Below are 22324 nucleotides of genomic sequence, written 5' to 3' on the forward strand. Positions count from 1 at the left end.
CAGAGGAACTGGGTTTGATTCCCACTGCAGCTCCTTGTGACTCTCGGAAAGACACTTAACCCTCAATTACCCCAGGTACAAAATAAGTACCTGCATATGATATGTAAACACTTTGCAGTTTATCAAATCCCATCTCCTTCTCCTTTCCTTTTCTAACCAGTCTCACACCAACTGGTCCATAAAGCATACTCTTAGTCATACTCTTCATCAAATTCCCAATCCCAGGGAACCCATCAAATCTCTTAGTCCCTACTCTCACAGTCCCCATTTACCCCCCCCCCCCCTATCTAAACCCATGTACTTCCACTTTCTCATCGAATCCCAAAATCCCTGTTTACCTACTCAATCTCTAAGTCGTTATTCTCACCCACTACAGCATGCACCTAACCTGTTTCCCCTTTTCCAAGCACACACTGATATCCAAGTCCCCTCCCAAAGAACACATCTAAAACTTGAGCCCCCTTCCCAAGGACTGGGCTGCTTTCTGTGGTTCAACATTACTGTGGCTCAACCTCGGAGCCATAATTAGAAATATTACTGATGATGACTGAAAGGAACTTTGATCCTCTGAAGAAGCTCCAGTTGAATGTCCACAGAATTGGCCACAGATTCCACCACCTACTACTCATGTCACAGGTCTATATTTATTTCCTCTCTCTCTCTCTATTTTTATTTTCTGATAGCAAACAAGCTGAAAGCACTACAGCCACCAAGGAGCTGCCAGGCTATGTGTTCATACTGTTTATTGTTTTTTTTTTTTTTTAAATAGTGCACAGTATCCTAACCTTTCTACTTAGGGACAGAGAGGGAGGAGAGAGAGAGTGTTAGTTGCCACTACAGGCCCTTCCTGCTGCAAGAAAACCACACATGAAGCCAGAAGGCAAAGCGATGCTACTTACGCCAACTGCTGCTAAGCTGCGGAAGCATGGGTGAGAGTTCCTAAGGACATGCAATTCCCATCCCAGGGCAGGTATGGTGGTGGCCGTGCTGGAGCAGAGCCTTCATGAAGACAGCCTGAGGGAGAAAAAGCAATTGACTACTTTTAGTTCTTGCAGCCTGTGCTAGTGCTTCCTCCTCCCACATGGTTAAATGTGATGTTTGAACTGTGCATTACTCCGTAGAGTAGAAAGCATGCGTGTTCAACCATCTCATTGAACTGCATGGGAGGGGAAGCATTGGCATGGTCTGCAAGAAGAAAGGGAAAAACATAGAAGAGCCATGTTACCGGCAATGGATTGGGGAATGTAGATGCTTTGCCTCAAAATGAGATGGCAAGCTATTTTTAAATGTACAGTGCTGCGTTCGTCTGGTAGCGCTATATAAATGCTATTAGTAGTAGTATAGCATCTGCCACCCTTGCCACCTCATAGTGATGCATTCAGTGAAGCCTTTTGCAAAATACTATAGAAATTTAGCATGTCTTGATTTGAATGCCTCAATTCCCATCTCAATGTTCTTTGTGAAATGGGGTTTGTAGTTACTTATGTTGCCTTTATAAAATAGGTATCTTTTATAGGTGTCCTTTATGAAATTACCTATGTGATTAACATATATTTATATCTATACTCTCTATCTATCTAAACACACACACACATTGAAGTATGACCAGTGCATTTTTTCTATCAAAAAAGGTGCCGTTACTCAAAAGCTAGGTCACCCTTTAAGGGTGGGGTGATCGCTGAGGGACCCACCCCACAATAGCGAGGCCCCCTGCAACCAGTCACAGAATCTACAACAAGGCAGAATTGGTGTGTAGAGTCTGAGCTCTTTCATTAAAACTTGGGGTCCATGGGTCAATTTTAGCAGACAATGGAAAAGGTGCCAGTACTCCATACCCCCAAGTACCCCCTCAAAAAAAGCCCTGAATATGACCGCCTTACTGGATGCAGTGGTATTATGTGTGTGTGTGTGTATGTGTAAGTATATGTATTGCCTTGAGTCTTCACTACTATGATACATCTAAAGGGAACCCTTCTTTTGTTAGTTTCTAAGCTGGTAAGGATAGACTATCAATGTTTTTTTTATTATATTTTCCAGAACACAAGAAAAACATACCTCTAAATACTTTATAGGTTTTACCTTCCATTGGAAAACAGTATTAGACTATTTCTTTGCTTTAGACATACTGGTTTATAGATATAACAGCCCATTTCAAAGAGATCAGAATTGAGACATTTAAGTTAAGACTTGCACAATTCTGATGGTATTTTAGCAAAGGATCTGCCAAACTAGAGCCTTTTCTAAAATACAGGCAGGAGTGCACATGTATTTGCCAGCACATGCAGTGAGAGCAGCAGGTTTACAAAGAAACATATTGGGGGGAAAAAAACCCTGTTAAGGACCTGGCATTTTACATGTGTAAGTACACCTGTAGGTTCCTCATTTTAGAAATCTAAATGTGTTAAGTTTCAGACAACTAATTTGTGAGGCCACAACCCGACAGTTTCATTCCCTTCATATAAAGCCTAGCTAACATCATCATTTGTGTTAAACTTAAATCTAACATCATCACTTGTGTTAAACCTAAACCTTGGAAGCCCAGACTAGATACATTCTGGAAAGAAGGCCATACATCAGCTGGCATGGTTACAAGGGGAGGTGAAAGAGAACATTAAAGCCAAAAGAACACCTTTCAAAAAATGGAAAAAAAATGAATAAACCAGGAAGCTGCATAAGACATGGCTTGTTTGACGCAAAGCACTGATAAAGAAGGCTAAAAAGAGAATTTGAGAAGAAGCTTGCCATAGAGGGACAAATTCATAGTAAAAACTTTCTGAGGTACATTAGAAGCAGAAAGCCTGTGAGAGAGTCAGATCATCAAGAAGTAAAAGGAGCACTCAGGAATGAAAGGCCATAGAAAAAGACTAAATGAGTTCTTTGTTTTGGTCTGTACTGAGGAGGATGTGCCAGAAATGGTATTTAAGAGTGATGTCACAGAGGTACTGAAACCAATCTTGGTGAACCTGGAAGATGTAATAAGCCAAATCAACAAATTACCTGGACTGGATGAAATAGAGCCCAGGGTATTGAAGGAACCCAAAAATGAAACTGAAGATCCACCACTTGTAATCTGTCATTAAAGAAGTCCACAGTACCTCATTGGAAGGTGGCAGACAATGCCAGTTTACAAAAGGGGTACCAGGGTGATCTGGGAACTATAGACTGGTAAGCCTGATGTGTCAATGCCAGGCAAAATGGTAGAAAATATTATAACAAAAAATTACTGAACAAAACATGGTCTACATAAATTCAGCCATGGACAGTCTTGCCTTATCAATTTGCTACATTTTTATAAAGGCGCGAATGAACACATGGATGAAGGTGAGCCAGTTGATGTAGTTCATCTAGATTTTCAGAAAGCTTTTGACAAAGTTTCTCATGACAGACTCCTGAGAAAATAAAAACCATGGGATAGAAGCTAATGTTCTGTTATGGATTAGAAACTAGTTAAAACATAGAATAAGGTTAAATGGCTAGGTATCTAAATGGATGTAGGTGAAAAGTAGAATGCCACAAGGATCTCTACTGAGACCAGTGCTATTTAACATATTTGTAAATTATATAAAAATGGGAAAGAGGAGTGAGGTGATCAAATTTGCAGATGATAGAAAACTATTAAAAGTTTTTAAATTGCATGTGGACTGTGAGAAATTGCAGGAGGACCTTGGGAGGCTGGAAAACTGGGCATACAAATGGAAGATAAAATTTTATGTGGACACGTGCAAAATAATGCACACTGGGAAGAATAATCAAATTATATTTACATGACACTAGGTTCCACATTAGGAGTCACCATTGAGGAAATAGATTTAGGAGTCATCATGGACAATAAATTGGACTCTTCTACTCGGTCTGCAGCAAGGCAGCCAAAAAAGCAAACAATGTTAGGAATTATTAGGAAAGGAATAAAGAATAAAAGAAAGAATATCACAATGCCTTTATATCATTTCATGATGAGACCCTACCTTCAGTACTGTATGCAATTTTGATCACCGCATCTCAGAAAATATATAGTGGAACTGGGAAAGGTACAGAGAAGGGCAATGAAAATAATTAAGAGGATGGAACGACTCATATGAGGAAAAGGCTAAAGAGGTAAGGACTCTTCAGCTTGGAGTAGAAACAGCCATGATACAGGTCATAAAACTCAGACTGGACTATAAGCTCTGAAACTTGTTGCCAGAGGAAATGGAAAAGCAGTTAGTATAGATGGATTTAAAAAAGTTTGGACAAATTCCATAAACTATTAACAAGGTAGGCCTAAAGAAAGCCACTAGTTATCCCTGAGGGTAAGCAGCTTGAAATCTTGCTACCTTTTGGGTCTCTTCCAAGCACTTGTGACATGGATTGGCCATTGTTGGAAACAGGATACTGGATTAGATGTACCTTTGGTCTGAGCCAGTAGGGCAAATCTTCTTTAGGTTCTTATGATTTTGAGTAGCTGTAAAAATTGATGTGTTACATTATTCTAATATGTGTGTATTCCCTTTGTAAAATGGGGAATACAAGTGTAAACTTTGGTTCTTCCGAAGCCTTGACCAAACCACAGCCCCTTGCAATCTATAGTGAGGATTTCCATGCGTTAATAGGGGTTTTCTTATACACACATGTAAATACTGCTATTTACACATGGAAATTGGAAATAGGACTTAAAGATGGTCATATTAACTGACACATGACAATCTTTCAATACTTTTTGACAGGGATAAACAAAGCTCACTGCACTAAAAGCCCTATCATCAGTGTGAACTGAAATTTTGCATTCTACTGTATTGGTTTATGCAGTGCTTTTTTTGTAGCAAAAAGGTGCCGGTACTCATTATGGGCGGGGCCACCACATATGGCCCCACCCCTATGATAGCCACACCCACAGTAGCCACACCCCTTACACCAGCCATGGCGCATATAAACAGACATCATTGAAAATATTATACTAGTATAGGAGAAAAAAATGTGACTTTTTTTTCATTATAAATCATTTCTGTAAGCTGTTACAGCTCCAGTATATCCAGTACAAAATAAGACAGCCAATGTAAATTCTCAAATTGGACATATTCCAAACACTAACATGAAAATATAAATGATTTTTTTCTACCTTTGTTGTCTGGTGACTTTGTGTTTCTATCCATATTGTCCCAGTCTCTGATTCTGCTGCTCTCTATCTGTTCTCTTAACTCCATTTCCAGGGCTTCCTTTCCATTTATTTCGTTACTTTTCTCCTTTCTTCTTCATTTCTTGCCCTACATCCATAAGTAAAAGCTGTGTCCTCCTCCGTGGAATTGACTGGAGGAGGTATAACATGGATCCAGCTTTTGCCTATTTTTCCATCCATGTGCAGTTTTTCTCCTCTCTTTCCTTTCCCTCATCTCCATCCATGTGTAGTTTTTCTCCTCTCTTCCCTTTCCCTCATCTCCATCCATGTCCAGCACTTATCCTCTCTCCTCCCCTCCATCCATGTCCAGCATTTCTCCTCTCTTCCCTCCCCTGTATTCATAGAAAGCAATAATTCTTTCTCCCCTCTCCTCCATCCAAGTCCAGCATTTCTCCTCTCTCCCCCAAACCCCTCCATCCATCCATGTCCAGCAATTCTCCTCTATCTCCTGTCCTCTCCATCCATTTCCAGCATGTCTCCTCTCTCCCCTGCCCTCCCCTCCCATGTCCAGCGATTCTCCTGTCCCCTGTCCTCCCCTGCCATCCATGTCCAGCGATTCTCCTCTCCCCTGCCCTCCCCTTCCATCCATGTCCAGCAATTCTTCTCTGCAACCTGTCCTCCCCTGCCATCGATGTCCAGCGATTCTCCTCTCTCCCCTGCCCTCCCCTCCCATCCATGTCCAGCGATTCTCCTCTCTCCCCTGCCCTCCCCTCCCATCCCAGTCCAGCGATTCTCCTCTCTGCTGTGTAGAGAATGACATGGGAGCAGATTTTCGCGATAAACTACAGTAATCCGCAGGAATGGGAAAAATTTTTCTAAGTTTTACTGTGGGTGCAAAAAGAGGTTATTTCCCCGCCTCGCAAGAGCGGTAATAAGTACATAAGTACATAAGTAATGCCACACTGGGAAAAGACCAAGGGTCCATTGAGCCCAGCATCCTGTCCACGACAGCGGCCAATCCAGGCCAAGGGCACCTGGCAAGCTTCCCAAACGTACAAACATTCTATACATGTTATTCCCGGAATTGTGGATTTTTCCCAAGTCCATTTAGTAGCGGTTTATGGACTTGTCCTATAGGAAACCGTCTAACCCCCTTTTAAACTCTGCCAAGCTAACCGCCTTCACCAAGGGCCCTGTCCACTAAGGTGCACCAGCATTTTTAGCACACGCCAATGCTAGAGACACCCATAGGAATATATGAGTGTCTCCAGCATTAGCATGTGCCAAAACACTAGCGTGCCTACAGCACAGCCTAGCAAACATGGCCCCAAGTGTCAGCCAGCATAAATACCAGTGTCCAACGTTGGGGGCAGGAATCAGCTCTAAGCACTGAACTCAACTCAGAGAATTTATTAGAGAATAGCGCTCCATGCCATTTTTGTCCAGTGCCAATTTTTCAGTGCATAGAATTTACCTCTTTATCTCCCATTGCCTCAGGTATCCTGTTACATTGTAAGCTATTATCACCAATGTATATTGCTACATACATATAGTAGTACTATATGGTATTATCTTTAATGTTACAGAAAAAAAAATACAGTAGCACAGAATAACTGCAAACTGCTAGCATCAGAGCTTCCCAAACTGTTCTACACCTTAATTGTAGATCATCCAGAGGGTGAACAAGAACACCAGGAATTACAGAAATGAATAAAGTGGTATTGGAGTTAAAAAATAATGGTGCTTTAACACCCACTCTTTCTTTCTATTCCCTTTATTCTTATCAGTCACAGTAAATTTATTTGGAGTTGTTTTAATAAGTCGTGATAAAATCTGAGCTTAATGTGGGTTAATGTGGGACTTTCATGCGCACTAGTAACGTGGAGGGGCATTTTCGATATGACGTCTAAGTCCGACTTTGGACATTTTGCAAAAAGAAAAAAAAAAACGTGCAAAATCTGAATAGGAAAGGAAGTCATTTTCGAAAAAGAAAAACGCCTATCTTTTGTTTTTGAAAATACAAGGTTTTGTGATTTGGACGTTTTGTTTTTTTTGGTCCATTTTCAAACAAAAAAACATCCAAGTGCAAAACGCACAAAATCAAGCCACTGGGATGTAGGAGGAGCCAGCATTTTGAGTAGACTGGTCCACTTGACATCTTAGGAAAGCAATAGGACACCCTAGGGGGCACTGCAGTGGACTTCATAAAATGCACCCAGGTACGCATCTCACCACTGCTCCCTTATTTTGTCTGCTGAGCCCCCCAAAACCCACTACCCCCAACTGTACACCACTACCATAGCCCTTACGGGTGAAGGGGGCACCTATATGTGGGTACAGTGGGTTTCTAGTGAGTCTTGGAGGGCTCACAGTTTCCTCCACAAGTGTAACAGGTAACTGCACCCGCGGTAAAACGGACGCCTACCTTTTTCCAGTACTCCCTCCCTTCCTTACAAGTCCGGTGTCGTTTGCTCGCTCTCCCTCCTCCCCGCCAGGTCCTGTGTCACACTCTCCCTCCCCTCCTGCAAGCTCCGGTGTTGCTCGTTCTCCCCCCGCCCCCTCCTGTGTCGCATTCTCCCTCCCCCCTCCCCCCCTCTGCAAGCTCTGGTGTCACTCCTCCACCATGCTCCCGCTGCAGCCTTTCCATCTTCTGGGCTGCCGGCAGCATTAGCAATGTAAGCACGCTTGCCTTTGCACAGCCCAGAAGCCTTCTCTCTATTGTGAGTTCCTGTTTCTGCGTAGGCAGGTCGCTCGCTGCAGAGAGAAGGCTTCCCGGTGCATGAAGGCAGCGTGCTTACATTGCTAACGCTGACGGCAGCCCGGAAGATGGAAATGCCGCAGCGGGAGCATAGTGGTGAGGTGGAGGAGTGACACCGGAGCTTGCAGAGGGGGAAGGGAGAGTGTGACACAGGACCCGGCGGCGGCAGCGGAGGGGTGGGGGGAAGAGCGAGCAACACCAGACTTGGAGGGAATAAGGGTGACACTAGACCTTTTGAGAATGGAGGGAGAGTGACACCGACCCTGTAGGGGGGGAGGCAAGAAGACAGGGAGAGCAACACCAAACTTGGGAAGGGGAGGGAGGGAAAGCAACACAAGACCTTGTGGGGAGGGAAAACGACACTGGACCTTGGAGGGAAGGAAGAAGGGAGGGAGGGAGAGTGACATGACCTTGCAAGATGGGGGGGGGGAGGAGAGCAAGGAAGGGCATGGGGTATGGGCCTTGGAAGCAAGGGAATGAAAGAGAGACAAGGATGGAGCTGGGGAATGATAGGGTGATGAGATCCAGTGGAGGGTAGATGAGGTCTAATAGGATAGGAATGGGGGCTAAGGAAGTGGGTGAAAGATGGGGAAAGATAGGGGTTTAGGAGACTGGATATTAAGTCTTGCCCCATCCTTGACCATCTTTAAATCTAGATTAAAAGCCCACCTCTTTAACATTGCTTTTGACTCGTAACCACTTGTATCCACTCACCACCACCTACCCTCCTCTCCTCTTTCCTCTACACATTAATTGATTTGTTTGCTTTATTTTTTGTCTACTAGATTGTAAGCTCTTTGAGCAGGGACTGTCTTTCTTCTATGTTTGTGCAGCGCTGTGTACGCTTTGTAGCGCTATAGAAATGCTAAATAGTAGTAGTAGTAGTAGTAGTAGTAGTAGTAGAGGGAGCAACGACAAAAGCTAGTAGGTAGATGAGAAGTGAAACAGAAACTAAGGTGAGAGAAAGGGGGATAAACACAAATAAGGGGGACGGATGGACATGAAATGAAAGGTCACTGCTATACAGATGTAGAGAAGGAAAGGAAGAAGCCAAGAAAAGAGAGAAGAAATGGAAACGCCAACGTGGAAAAGAATTTAGAGAAGATTGACACGTGGAAAGTGGAAAAGGGACTGGGATCAGCCCAATTAGAAAAATAAATTGCTCGGACAACAAAGGTAGAAAAGAAATATTTTTATTTAATACTTTCTAAGGACTGAGATGTGCCTGCTTTGTGAAATGTACATCTTTTCTATTTTTGTATTTTGCAGAGTGCAGGAGAAAATATATTTCTGTTTCTCTTTTACCAGTGTTTACACAGCTTACAGAGTCTGGCTTTCTTGAGGGAGATCTCTAGTTCAGTTTTTCTGTGGTTCCCTGTCTTGTACAGTGAGAAAAGAATTACATGTGCTTGGAGTTGTAGAATAATTTGAAAATTAGTGCTCATTATTGCTTGCTATGTGAATGAACATTCCATCATTTCATTATTGCTTGCCAGACCAGTCCAGTATTACATTTTAAGGGCATTTGTTTTAATTCGTTTATGCAGTTCTTACATGTATGATTTTGCTTTTTAAACTCAAAGATAAATCTTAAGGGTGGTTAAACAGTGAGGCTTCTGTGGATAGGGACAGAGTTCGTGGGGACAGGGACAAACTTTGTCCCCGCGCCATTCTCTTCTGCTGTGTTGGCACTCTTCAGATGTTTTGGGGCTTTCCAGTCAATCTGGATACTGTATTGGCCTTTGTCCTGTTTATCTGTGCATTCCAGCCAATGTTATATTTGCTTTAACCCACTCATGCTGCCTTCTGGTTGACCAGGCAGTGTTGTTGCTAATACCTTGGAGTCTTCTTGTCAATGTTTGCGCTGTTTTGCTGTTCTCAACATGCCCTGGTGTTCTCCTACCAATTTTTAAATTATTTTTTTATTTCCAAAAACTTAAACTGCCATTCTCAAATTTTGGTGCTGCTGTGCTGTGTTCCACTCCCCTGGGGTGTTCATGCTGCTCTTTATGTCATTTCGCCCTTCTGCTACTGGTCTGTAGTTTTCCTGCTACCATAGGTGGCCTCGCCCCTCGTCTGGTACCTCAGGGTGTTTGCGACACTCATGATGACTTGTAGTGCTGATGACTCTGCTATAGGTTCTTGCCAGAAAATTTCAGGCTGGTTTGATTGAAAATGGATGGCAACCCCCTCTCCCCCCCCCCCCCCCCATTTCATTGTGAAACAGTTTGCCCCATAGACTTAAATAGAGACAAATGGACAAATACATGAATGCTTCGGTATATATAAACTGACCGAACAGGGCCCAAGAATGAACAGTAACCAACATGAAAATGTTTGGTATGCATATGCCTAGAAGATAACAATATTTATTTTCCTAACCTTCACATACCTCCCAGTAAGCATGTGGGTGACTAACCTCTAACAGGTTGGAGAAGGAATGAGAAAATTTTCTTCATGCTCCTTATTTTTTTCTAAACCATGCCAAATACATTTGCTACCCAAAACGTCTCCTAGATAAATACTATCACTATTTATTTTTATAGTGTGGCTAGATATAAGCAGCTCTGTACATAACAGACAATCCCTGTACTTATAACAGTCGATACACAATAGATCCCCCAAATCTGCTGCTGTGTTCAAGTGGCGGCTCAAAAAACAGGGAATGAAGTGATCCCTTAATACTTGCCATATTTACAGTATGTTTGCAATACTGACTAGTGTATAGTGGAAATAGCTTTTTCAGAATACAGATCAATAAAAAAGCAACTTGCTAGTTTAATATTTTCTTTAAATGATTTTATGGCAGATGCAATTCATGGATACATTCAAAAGTTTTTTCATGACTCGTCTTTGGGCTATTCTGTAGCATATGACTGTTGATCTGCCTCCTAAACTCCAGAGTATCATCTCACCTGTACATTAAAGGAACAATATTCAGCCTGCAGTGGTCAGTGTTTTTTTTTTACATACTGGCCATCACAGGCTGTTCCATATTTGGATATTCAGTGCTAAGACATACCTGAATATCAGTATTAGGTGGCTGCTGGGAGTCAACCAGTTACTGCTGATATTCAACAGCAGTACAGATAGCTACCCAGTTAACTTGGGACAGCCTTTTTTTCTGTCCTAAGTTAACTGGGTAGCTATGTAGCTACTGCTACTGAATATCAGTGGTGTCCAGATAACTATACCCAAGGATGCAAAGAAAAATGCAAATGAACTAACGAACTATAGACCTGTAGCATCCATCCCCTTAATTACCAAAATAACAGAAGGCATAGTGACCAAACAACTCACAGACTATCTAAACAAGTTCTCGATATTACACGATTCTCAATCAGGATTTCGCTCTAACCACAGTACTGAAACCGTACTAGTCACGCTCATGAACAAATTCAAACAATTGATAGCAAACGGCAACAACATTCTACTGCTACAATTCGACATGTCAAGTGCATTCGACATGGTTGACCATGGAATTTTATTACACATCCTCGAATACTTCGGAATTGGAGGCAACGTTCTCAATTGGTTGAAAGGGTTCCTCACTACACGATCATATCAAGTGACTTCAAACTCGATTACATCAGCGACATGGAAACCTGAATGCGGAGTTCCACAGGGATCCCCCCTCTCACCGACCATATTCAACCTAATGATGACACCCTTGGCCAAATTACTATCAAATCAGAACCTAAACCCATATATATACGCTGACGATGTAACGATCTTCATCCCATTCCATCAAGATTTAAGGGAAATCTCCAACGAAATCAAGCAAAGCCTACATATTATGAATTCCTGGGCAGATGCATTTCAGCTGAAACTCAATGCTGAGAAAACCCAGTGCCTGGTACTCACCTCACAATACAATAAGTATAAATTTACCACCATCAACACACCTAAACTAAATCTACCAGTTTCGGACACCCTGAAAATCCTCGGAGTCGCCATTGATCGACATCTTACACTTGAGAACCATGCAAATAACATAACCAAAAAGATGTTTCATTCAATGTGGAAACTAAAAAGAGTTAGACCATTTTTCCAAGGATTGTCTTCTGCAATCTGGTACAATCACTGGTACTCAGTCATCTGGACTATTGTAATTCACTCTACACTGGCTGTAAAGAGCAAATACTCAAAAAACTCCAGACAGCTCAGAATACGGCAGCCAGACTAATATTCGGCACACCGAAATACGAAAGCGCGAAACCCCTTCGAGAAAAACTACACTGGCTCCCACTAAAAGAACGCATCACGTTCAAACTTTGCACTTTAGTCCATAAAATCATCCATGGTAATGCCCCAGCCTACATGTCAGATCTAATAGAACTACCACCCAGGAACGCAAAAAAATCTTCCCGCACACCCCTCATTCTTCATCCTCCCAAGTGTAAGCTTTTGAAATACAAATCAATGCATGCATCTACCTTTTCCTATACAAGCACGCAGCTCTGGAATGCGTTGCCATGTAACTTGAAAACGGTCTATGAACTGACCAATTTCCGCAAATTATTAAAAACCTATCTCTTCGACGAGATATATCACAAAGATCAACATGCGTAATTGTATAATCTTTTGAACTTTTAGTATTGTCTTATAATGTCTTTTGCTTTAACACCATCATGTAATTCACCACCATGTAACACAAACCCTCTGTAAACCTAATGTATATTCACTTCTATTTCCAGTACCCATGATGTATTGTATGCCACATTGAGCCTGCAAAAATGTGGGATAATGTGGGATACAAATGCAATAAATAATAAATAATAACTTCTGGCTTCACAAAGACTCCATCTCTGGAGTGTTCCTGTACTGTCCAGAGTGCTGAGGTGGTCTGCCCAAATTTTCAGTGGTACTTATCCAGGTAAATGTTGCTGAAAATAAATGTTAGACCTGCTCAGCATGATTTAACCGAGTAGGAGCCCTTCTAACCAGTTAAATCATACTGAATATTGACACCTTAAACTGGAGAGACAGTAGACTGATATATAGATTTCTTGCTGCCCCGCTTATAAGTTAATTTGTCAGCTCCACCTATTCACCGATCCTGTTTAATTTTGTTGTGCTTGTTCTATGTTACTATTATGCTCAGGAGCTAAGGAAGGAAGACTTGGGAATGCAACTCTTTGGGGCATCAGAGTATAATATGATGCCTAGTTTCTGACCTTTTCTAATTCAGGTCACTTAAATGTACAATACAGCTGCATATGTAGGTTTAACAGTACTAACTCATATGTGGAAAACACAAAAATGATTCAAAAAAAGTGACTGCAGGCACTGTACCTGAAGAAAATCCATTCAATAGGTATAGTCAGAATACCTTATGACTGAAAGGAAAAATAAAGGCTTATACCCCCTCTATATGGTACACCATTAGTGAATCCAAATGTACACATGTGCACACTTACTCCATGTCCTGAACAGCTTTTCCCATTAGAACCAAAAGGGCAACTGCTTATGTTCAAGGATGGAATCTGAAGACACTTTCTTTCCAGACACATCATGGACGGACCACAAGGAGTACCATCTTCAACATATCCCAAATCCGTCTCATCGTCTAAAAGAACATGAGCACCACTGAAGGAGAGCAGAAAGATTGTTGTATTTTTAAACACATATCATGATAGTTAACCAAACACATACAATCATACCTTTGTTTAAAAATCTTTAACATGTTCCATTTTTAATTGTCTCTTTATACCACGATTTTTGTTACTTATTCATTGGCAAGGCTGTATTTGAGATAACAGCGTAAGAACTAATTCACTGCCTGTGTACAGAGGCAGCATGAAGTGGATCAAAGCCATGGGAAGAAATTAATTTACTGGTAAAGTTTTATGTGCATATAGGACCAAATTCTATATATGGCACTGAAAAATTAGCACCAAATGAGCGTTAAGCACTGTTCCATAAACAGTGCTTCAATTTGGGTGTTTACAGAATAGCAGCTAGCGCCAGGATCCGCTCCTAACTTTTTAGGCACGAGGATTTACACCAAATTAAATCTAATGTAAACCCCTGTGCCTAAATTAGGTGTGGATTGGGAAAATTCAGTAACAGTGCATGCAAATTCTTGGAATGCCCTTGACCCGCCCATCCCCCTCCCATGGGCATGCCCCCTTTTCAGATCCACACACTAGAATTTATGCGTGCATCTTTATAGAATATGTCTAGCAAGATGTGTGCTTAAATTATAATTGTTGCCAATTAGCACCAAATCAATTATTAGTGCCCAATTATCAGTGCTAATTGGTTTGATAGTCAATTAAATTTTGCCTGAGCACAAATTTCTGTGTGCAATTTTGAGCACCATATACAGAATCTGGGGGATACTGACTATAATCTCACCTCATATCAATATTATATGCCCAAGGGTTAATTTTATAAAGTTATACCTGTAAATATATTGCTTCTTATAAAATTACCCTGTACATAAAATTTAGGCACCAAAGATAAATCCTTAAGTTAGTTGACTCTTTCAGCCAAATTTGGATGTCTAAAGGGTCAGTATTCAACCACAGTATGTGGATAAAGTTGACCGGTTAAGATATTTAGTTACTTGTAACAAATACATAGAGAGAGAGAGAGAGAGAGTCAGTTAACTCAACACTGTTGAGTACACTGGTTGAAGTCATGTATCTTTATTTGATATACCACCAGTCATAAAAAATATCTAAGTAGTGCATAATCCAGAATAGTAAAGAGGCAGCAATCACAAAACCCACAAAGACAATTAAGAGAGGTAGCCTATTTTGCAAAGCAAGATTAAACTAGCAGACCCACAGGAAAGATGGTACAACATAGAGGTAACTAAAATAACACACATAAGGAAAAGGGCACAAAGGCAAGCAAGAGAGCCCCATGGGTTGCAAGCAGTGTTAACTTTATTAGTAGGAAAACCTTTTAAAATGCTTGGGTGAAATAGCAAGTTTTCAACACTGATCTAAATTTTGAAGTGACATCTCTAAGCAGATGTCAGCTGGTAAGTCACTTCTGAGTTCTGGCCGCTGACTAGAGGGTCACGGAGCTGCTGCTCCAGGGACCCCGGTTGGGACACGGCCGGGAACGAGACCATTTGACTGTCTGTCCCCGCACACGCAAGGCACAGCTGAACACAGGACAGCTCCAGTGCATCTCGCAGGCTCCCTCCACGAATGGGTCGGCGTTGAAAGCCGACCACGGCTCCCTCCCTGCCTCATGGCCACGGCGCTGCCGTAGCCAGACCTCGACTCCCACCCACACCCTGGACGGATGGCCTCACCTGAGAATTGGAGGGAGAGTGGCCCGAGCCCAGGACGCCTTGTGAACATCACTCGACAATCCTCCCCAGACGGGTTGGCGCTGGAGACGGCTCCCTCCCAGGCTCCGGACCGGCCACAGGATCACAGCACGGCTCCGGACCAGACATCGGCGCCCATTCACACCCCTGGCATCACAGACTTGGTGGCAGCGCCCCTGCACATGCTGTGCAGCGAGGGGAGCGCCGGTCGGATGCCCGCCGTGACTGCAAGGAGAGGTGGAGAGAGAGGAGCACCGCATATGAGGCTGTGGAGACAGGAAGCAGTCGTGAGGAACAATCCCAACGGCGACCCCAAGGCGCGACCGTGGCTGGCCACCACGGCTCCATGCCGCTCATGGCGGCCGCAGTGGGAGCGGCCCGCATTCACTCCAGGAGAAGCTGGAGTCCCTGTGCCTGGGAGCAGCTGGAGGCCCTGTGCCCTGGGGCACACTCAGAACAGTTGATCGTAAGTGGAGTGTGGGCGAGATTTGACTTAGGGAAAGGAATGCTTGGGACTGTTGGGCACATTGGGTAGGGAGCTGGCTGGGAAAGATCAGAGGAGCCTGTGAAGATTTGAAACAGTATCAAGGAGCCAACATCCCATGCCGATCACATACCAAAGAGCAATTGAATGGATTGCCTTCCTATTGCCATTCAAGTGCCTTTCCCCTGACCAGAACTGAAACCGTACTGAAACTAGCCTAGAGTGTATGCTGCAAAATTGATCAGGGATCTTGAGGCAAGAGCGGAGTGAGGGGGAACCTCCTATACCTGAAGGAGCTCTGAAGTCCTCCCCCTCCCCTCCACCTCCAGCCAAAGCCAGTACAAGAGACCTGAAGACCCCTTGGGCAAGGAGGGAGGGAAACAGAGTAAAGGAGATCACTGACCCTGTATGTCTCTTCTCCCTCACTCCACCTGCTTACTAACAAACAGCTACCACCAAATTATTGTTGTAAAACTAAGGCAACGGGGCCACAGGGATATGTGCAGCTGTGAATGTCATGAAGGCATCCATCCGTAGCTGACTGCCTGCCTGACAGCTCATTAACCCATCACTGAAACCTAATTCAGCACTAACCTCTACAGCTAGAATAGCAAGCTGAAAGAACACAGAAGACCAAAACACCAGACTCACGCCAAAGAACAAAACTATTCCCACACATCCAGTCATCAGGAATAGCCCCACTACTAGCACACAGTGAAAAGAAACCAAAATGACATCCAGTCATCAGGAATAGCCCCACTACTAGCACACAGTGAAAAGAAACCAAAATGAATACCCTCAAACTACTCCTAATAATTTACTCCTTATCACTGATCCACTTTACACTAACCACCCCTCTTGCAGACAGTAATATCATACGCATACTGCACAATCATCAAAGATTGATCAGACACACCACACCTCATCAAATTTACAACAACCTAAACAAAGGAAGAACACCAATTAGTTGACAATCAAATCAGAATGCAAAGAAGGGCCCAAACAAAACCAACCCAACTAAGAAACAACAACTAATAGAAGTCCACACAACACCAAACGCAGAAGACCCATACCAAACAATCCAAGTGGGCTACATCAATGCCAGATCCGCAGTAACAGAACAGCAACTATAACAGACTGGATCATGGCAGAAGACCTTGATCTACTCTTCATCAGTGAAACCTGGATCCACGACCAAAAAGACCCCATACTCCTAGACCTGTGCCCTCCAGGATACCAAATCACACACTGGACCAGAAAAGAAAAAAAGGGGTGGAGGCATAGCACTAATCTACCACCACCGAAACCATTGCCGAGTCCAAGACACCCCAACTTGAAATCACTTCAATCAGAATCCACAACAAAACCCTATGCGACTACTTAAACTGTGTCTTGTTCTACAGACCTCCAGGTAATTGGAACGAAGGCCAGACTAACGTCATGGACTTCATCTCAAACACATGTGTAACCAACTCCAATGTACTAGTACTAGGAGACATCAACCTTCACTTAGAAGACCCAAACTCAATTAACGCACGAGAATGTAAGGAATTCCTTCACCTATGGGACCTCAAAGGGCCACAAATGCAAGCAACCCACGTCAAAGGGCACATACTTGATCTCATTTTACACAAACTTTCAACAGACCAGAACTTAATTACAAATATTAAATGGACAGAAACACCCTGGACTGATCATTACAAACTAAACCTATCCCTACACTGGCGAAAGAAGGGAGTACACCAAACCCAAGAACACTCATCATACACATCAAGAGGTCATGTAGACATAAAAACATTCTGGCAACTGATATACAACAATGATTGGACAGCACAAATAGAATCCACAGACTACCTCCTGGAATGGGATAAAAGATGTAAAAGCATACTAGATGAAATAGCACCCTTACGAACAAGAACGTCACACAACTCGATACCATGGTTGAACGATGAACTGAAAAAGCTAAAAACACAATCCAGGAAACTCGAACGAGTATGGAAAAAAACCAAAAGATGAACACACACTCAACACATGAAAACAATCACAAAGAAAGCGAATGATACATACCTGTAGCAGGTGTTCTTCGAGGACAGCAGGCTGATTGTTCTCACGACTGGATTGACGTCCACGGCAGCCTCCACCAACCGGAACAAAAATCTTGCGGGAGGTCCCGCACGCAGGGCACGCCCACCGCGCATGCGCTGCCGTCTTCCCGCCCATGCGCGACCGTTCCCGCTCAGTTGAATGACAAGCAAAAGAATGAGGAAAAAACGCAACTCCAAAGGGGAGGAGGGAGAGTAGGTGAGAACAATCAGCCTGCTGTCCTCGGAGAACACCTGCTACAGGTATGTATCATTCGCTTTCTCCGAGGACAAGTAGGCTGCTTGTTCTTACGACTGGGGTATCCCTAGCTCTCAGGCTCACTCAAAACAAGAACCCAGGTCAATTGAACCTCGCAACGGCGAGGGCATAACAGAAATTGACCTACGAAGAACAACTAACTGAGAGTGCAGCCTGAACAGAATAAAATCGGGTCCTGGAGGGTGGAGTTGGATTCAAACCCCAAACAGATTCTGCAGCACCGACTGCCCAACCCGACTGTCGCGTCGGGTATCCTGCTGGAGGCAGTAATGTGATGTGAATGTGTGGACCGATGACCATGTCGCAGTCTTGCAAATCTCTTCAATAGTGGCTGACTTCAAGTAGGCCACCGACCCTGCCATGGCTCTTACACTATGAGCCGTGACATGGCCCTCAAACGCCAGCCCAGCCTGGGCGTAAGTGAAGGAAATGCAATCTGCTAGCCAATTGGAGATGGTGCATTTCCCGAAAGCGACCCCCTTCCTATTGGGGTCGAAAGAAATAAACAATTGGGCGGACTGTCTGTGGGGCTATGCCCGCTCCAGATAGAAGGCCAACGCTCGCTTGCAGTCCAATATGTGCAACTGACGTTCAGCAGGGCGGGTATGCAGTCTGGGAAAGAATGTTGGCAAGACAACTGACTGGTTAAGATGGCACTCTGACACCACCTTTGGCAGGAACTTAGGGTGAGTGCGGAGGACTACTCTGTTATGATGAAATTTAGTATACGGAACATGGGCTACCAGGGCTTGAAGCTCACTGACTCTACGAGCTGAAGTAACTGCCACCAAGAAAATGACCTTCCAGGTCAAGTACTTCAGATGGCATGAACTCAGTGGCTCAAAAGGTGGTTTCATCAGCTGGGTGAGGACGACATTGAGATCCCATGACACTGCAGGAGGCTTGACAGGGGGCTTTGACAAAAGCAAGCCTCTCATGAATCGAACGACTAAAGGCTCTCCAGAGATGGCTTTACCCTCTACATGATAATGGTAAGCACTAATTGCACTAAGATGATTCCTTACTGAGTTGGTCTTGAGACCAGACTTTGATAAAGTGTAGAAAGTATTCAAGCAGGTTCTGTGCAGGACAAGAACGAGGTTCTAGGGCCTTGCTCTCACACCAAACGACAAACCTCCTCCACTTGAAAAAGTAACTCTTTTTAGTGGAATCCTTCCTAGAGGCAAACAAGACACGGGAGACTCTCTCAGACAGACCCAATGAAGCAAAATCTACGCCCTCAACATCCAGGCCATGAGAGCCAGAGACTGAAGGTTGGGGTGCAGAAGCGCTCCGTCGTTCTGTGAAATGAGAGTTGTAAAACACTCCAATCTCCACGGTTCTTCGGAGGACAACTCCAGAAGAAGAGGGAACCAGATCTGACGGGGCCAAAAGGGCGCGATCAGAATCATAGTGCTGCGGTCTTGCTTGAGCTTCAGTAAGGTCTTCCCCACCAAAGGTATGGGAGGATATGCATACAGGAGGCCGTTCCCCCAGTGGAGGAGAAAGGCATCCGACGCCAGTCTGTCGTGTGCCTGAAATCTGGAACAGAAATGAGGCAGCTTGTGATTGGTCTGGGAGGTGAAAAGGTCCACCGAGGGATTGCCCCATTCTCGGAACATCTTGTGTACCACTCTGGAATGGAGCGACCACTTGTGCGGTTGCATGAATCTGCTCAGCCTGTCGGCTAGACTGTTGTTTACGCCTGCCAGGTATGTGGCTTGGAGAAGCATGCCAAACTGGAGTGCCCAACTCCACATCCTGACGGCTTCCTGACACAGAGGGCGAGATCCGGTGCCCCCCTGCTTGTTGATGTAATACATTGCAACCTGATTGGCTGTCCGAATTTGGATAATTTGGTAGGACAGCCGATCCCTGAAGGCCTTCAGTGCGTTCCAGACCGCTTGGAGCTCCAGGAGGTTGATCTGAAGATCTTGTTCCTGGGGGGACCACACCCCCTGAATGTGGAGCCCATCGACATGAGCTCCCCACTCCAGGCGAGATGCATCCGTCGTCAGCACTTTTGTGGGCTGCGGAATTTTGAATGGGCGTCCCAGGGTCAAATTGGTCCGAAATGTGTCCACCAGCGCAGCAAATTGCGACAACTGATGGACAGGCGGATGACATCTTCTAGATTCCCAGTGGCTTGGCACCACTGGGAAGCTAGGGTCCATTGAGCAGATCTCATGTGAAGACGAGCCATGGGAGTCACATGGACTGTAGAGGCCATATGGCCCAGGAGTCTCAACATCTGCCGAGCTGTGATCTGCTGAGACGCTCTGGCCTGGGAAGCGAGGGACAGGAGATTCTGAGCCCTTGCCTCCGGAAGATAGGCCTGAGCCGTCTGTGAATTCAGCAGAGCTCCTATGAATTCCAGAGATTGGACTGGCTGGAGATGGGACTTCGGGTAATTTATCACAAACCCCAGCAGCTCCAGAAGTTGAATAGTGCACTGAATGGACCGAAGAGCTCCTGCCTCTGAGGTGCTCTACACCAGCCAATCGTCGAGATACGGGAACACGTGCACACCCAGCTTGCAGAGATACGCTGCAACCACCACGAGACACTTCGTGACCATCCATGGTGCAGAGGCGAGCCCAAAGGGCAGCACACAATACTGAAAGTGCCGTGTCCCCAGACGGAATCGGAGATACTGTCTGTGAGCTGGCAGTATTGGGATGTGAGTGTAAGCATCCTTTAAATCCAGGGAACACAGCCAATCGTCTTTCTGAATCATGGGTAGAAGGGTGCCCAAGGAAAGCATCCTGAACTTTTCTCGCACCAGATACTTGTTCAGGCCTCTGAGGTCTAGGATGGGACGCATCCCCCCTGTTTTCTTTTCCACAAGGAAGTACCTGGAATAGAATCCCTGCCCTTCCTGCCCGGGTGGCACGGGCTCGACCGCATTGGCGCTGAGAAGGGCGGAGAGTTCCTCTGCAAGTACCTGCTTGTGAGGGGAGCTGAAAAATTGAGTTCCCGGTGGACAATTTGCTGGGGTGGAGACCAAATTCAGGGTGTATCCGCACCGCACTATTTGGAGAACCCACTGGTCGGAGGTTATGAGAGGCCACCTTTGGTGAAAAACTTTCAACCTCCCCCCGACCGGCAGGCCGTCCGGCATGGCTACTTTGATGGTGGCTATGTTCCCATGGATCCAGTCAAAAGCAGCAAAAGCAGGGGGCTGCTTAGGGTTCACACTGTTGACGGGAAAGAGCGTGCTGGGACTGTCCCTGAGCCTGAGGAGGCCTTCGGGCCGGCTGGGTGTACCTACACTTGTTGTAGGCGTAGGGTGCAGCCTGCCGGGCCCGGGAAAAATGTCCACCTGTGGAGGTGGATGCTGAAGGCGCCCGGTGGGAGAGCTTGTCGAGAGCGGTTTCCCGCTGGTGTAGTTGGTCCACCAACTGCTTGACCTTCTCGCCAAAAATGTTATCCCCCCGGCAAGGGACATCCCCCAGCCGCTGCTGGGTGCGGTTGTCCAGGTCAGAGGCACGCAGCCAGGCGAGTCTGTGCATCACTATACCTTGGGCCGCAGCTCTGGATGCCACATCACAGGTGTCATATATACCCCTGGACAGGAATTTTCTGCACGCCTTCAGCTGCCTAACCACCTCCTGAAATGGCCTGGACTGCTCCGGGGGGAGCTTGTCAACCAGGTCCGCCAGTTGCCGCACATTGTTCCGCATGTGGATGATGGTGTAGAGCTGGTATGATTGTATTCTGGTCACGAGCATGGAAGATTGGTAGGCCTTCCTCCCAAACGAGTCCAGAGTGCGAGACTCCCGCCCAGGGGGCGCCGAGGCGGTATCCCTCGAACTCCGTGCTCTCTTGAGAGCAGAGTCCATGACCGCCGAGTCATGAGGCAATTGAGGCCGCATCAACTCTGGGTCTGAGTGGATTCTGTATTGGGACTCCGCTTTCTTGGGAATGGTGGGATTAGATAATGGCTTCAACCAGTTCCGAAGCAGTGTCTCTTTGAAGACATTGTGCAACGGTACTGTGGAAGACTCTCTAGGTGGTGATGGATAGTCGAGGACTTCGAGCATCTCCGCCCTCGGCTCATCCACAGTAACCACTGGGAAGGGAATGCTGATAGACATATCCCGAACAAAAGAGGCAAAGGAGAGGCTCTCAGGAGGCGAGAGCTTCCTCTCCGGTGAAGGCGTGGGGTCGGAGGGAAGGCCCACAGACTCCTCGGAGGAGAAATATCTGGGGTCCTCCTCCTCCCCCCACGAGGCCTCCTCCTCGGTGTCGGACATGAGCTGTCTCAGCTCCGACCACAACTGGGCCCGTCTCGACTGCGAGGAACCACGTCCTCGATGATGGCGTTGAGAGGTGGAC

At 45.1% G+C, this 22324-nt stretch overlaps 1 protein-coding gene across 1 annotated transcript in view; it reads right to left on the reverse strand.

The window, feature by feature from the left end:
* The window catches only part of ADAM23 (ADAM metallopeptidase domain 23), a 1183145-nt gene that overhangs the window by 188003 nt on the left and 972818 nt on the right, over nt 1-22324 (reverse strand). The window contains exon 24 of the mRNA XM_030210005.1: nt 13271-13439. Within this exon, the coding sequence (XP_030065865.1) occupies nt 13271-13439 (169 nt within the window). The remainder of the gene's footprint in view (nt 1-13270; nt 13440-22324) is intronic.

Source organism: Microcaecilia unicolor, chromosome 7, assembly GCF_901765095.1.
Source record: "Microcaecilia unicolor chromosome 7, aMicUni1.1, whole genome shotgun sequence".
Lineage (NCBI taxonomy): Eukaryota > Metazoa > Chordata > Amphibia > Gymnophiona > Siphonopidae > Microcaecilia > Microcaecilia unicolor.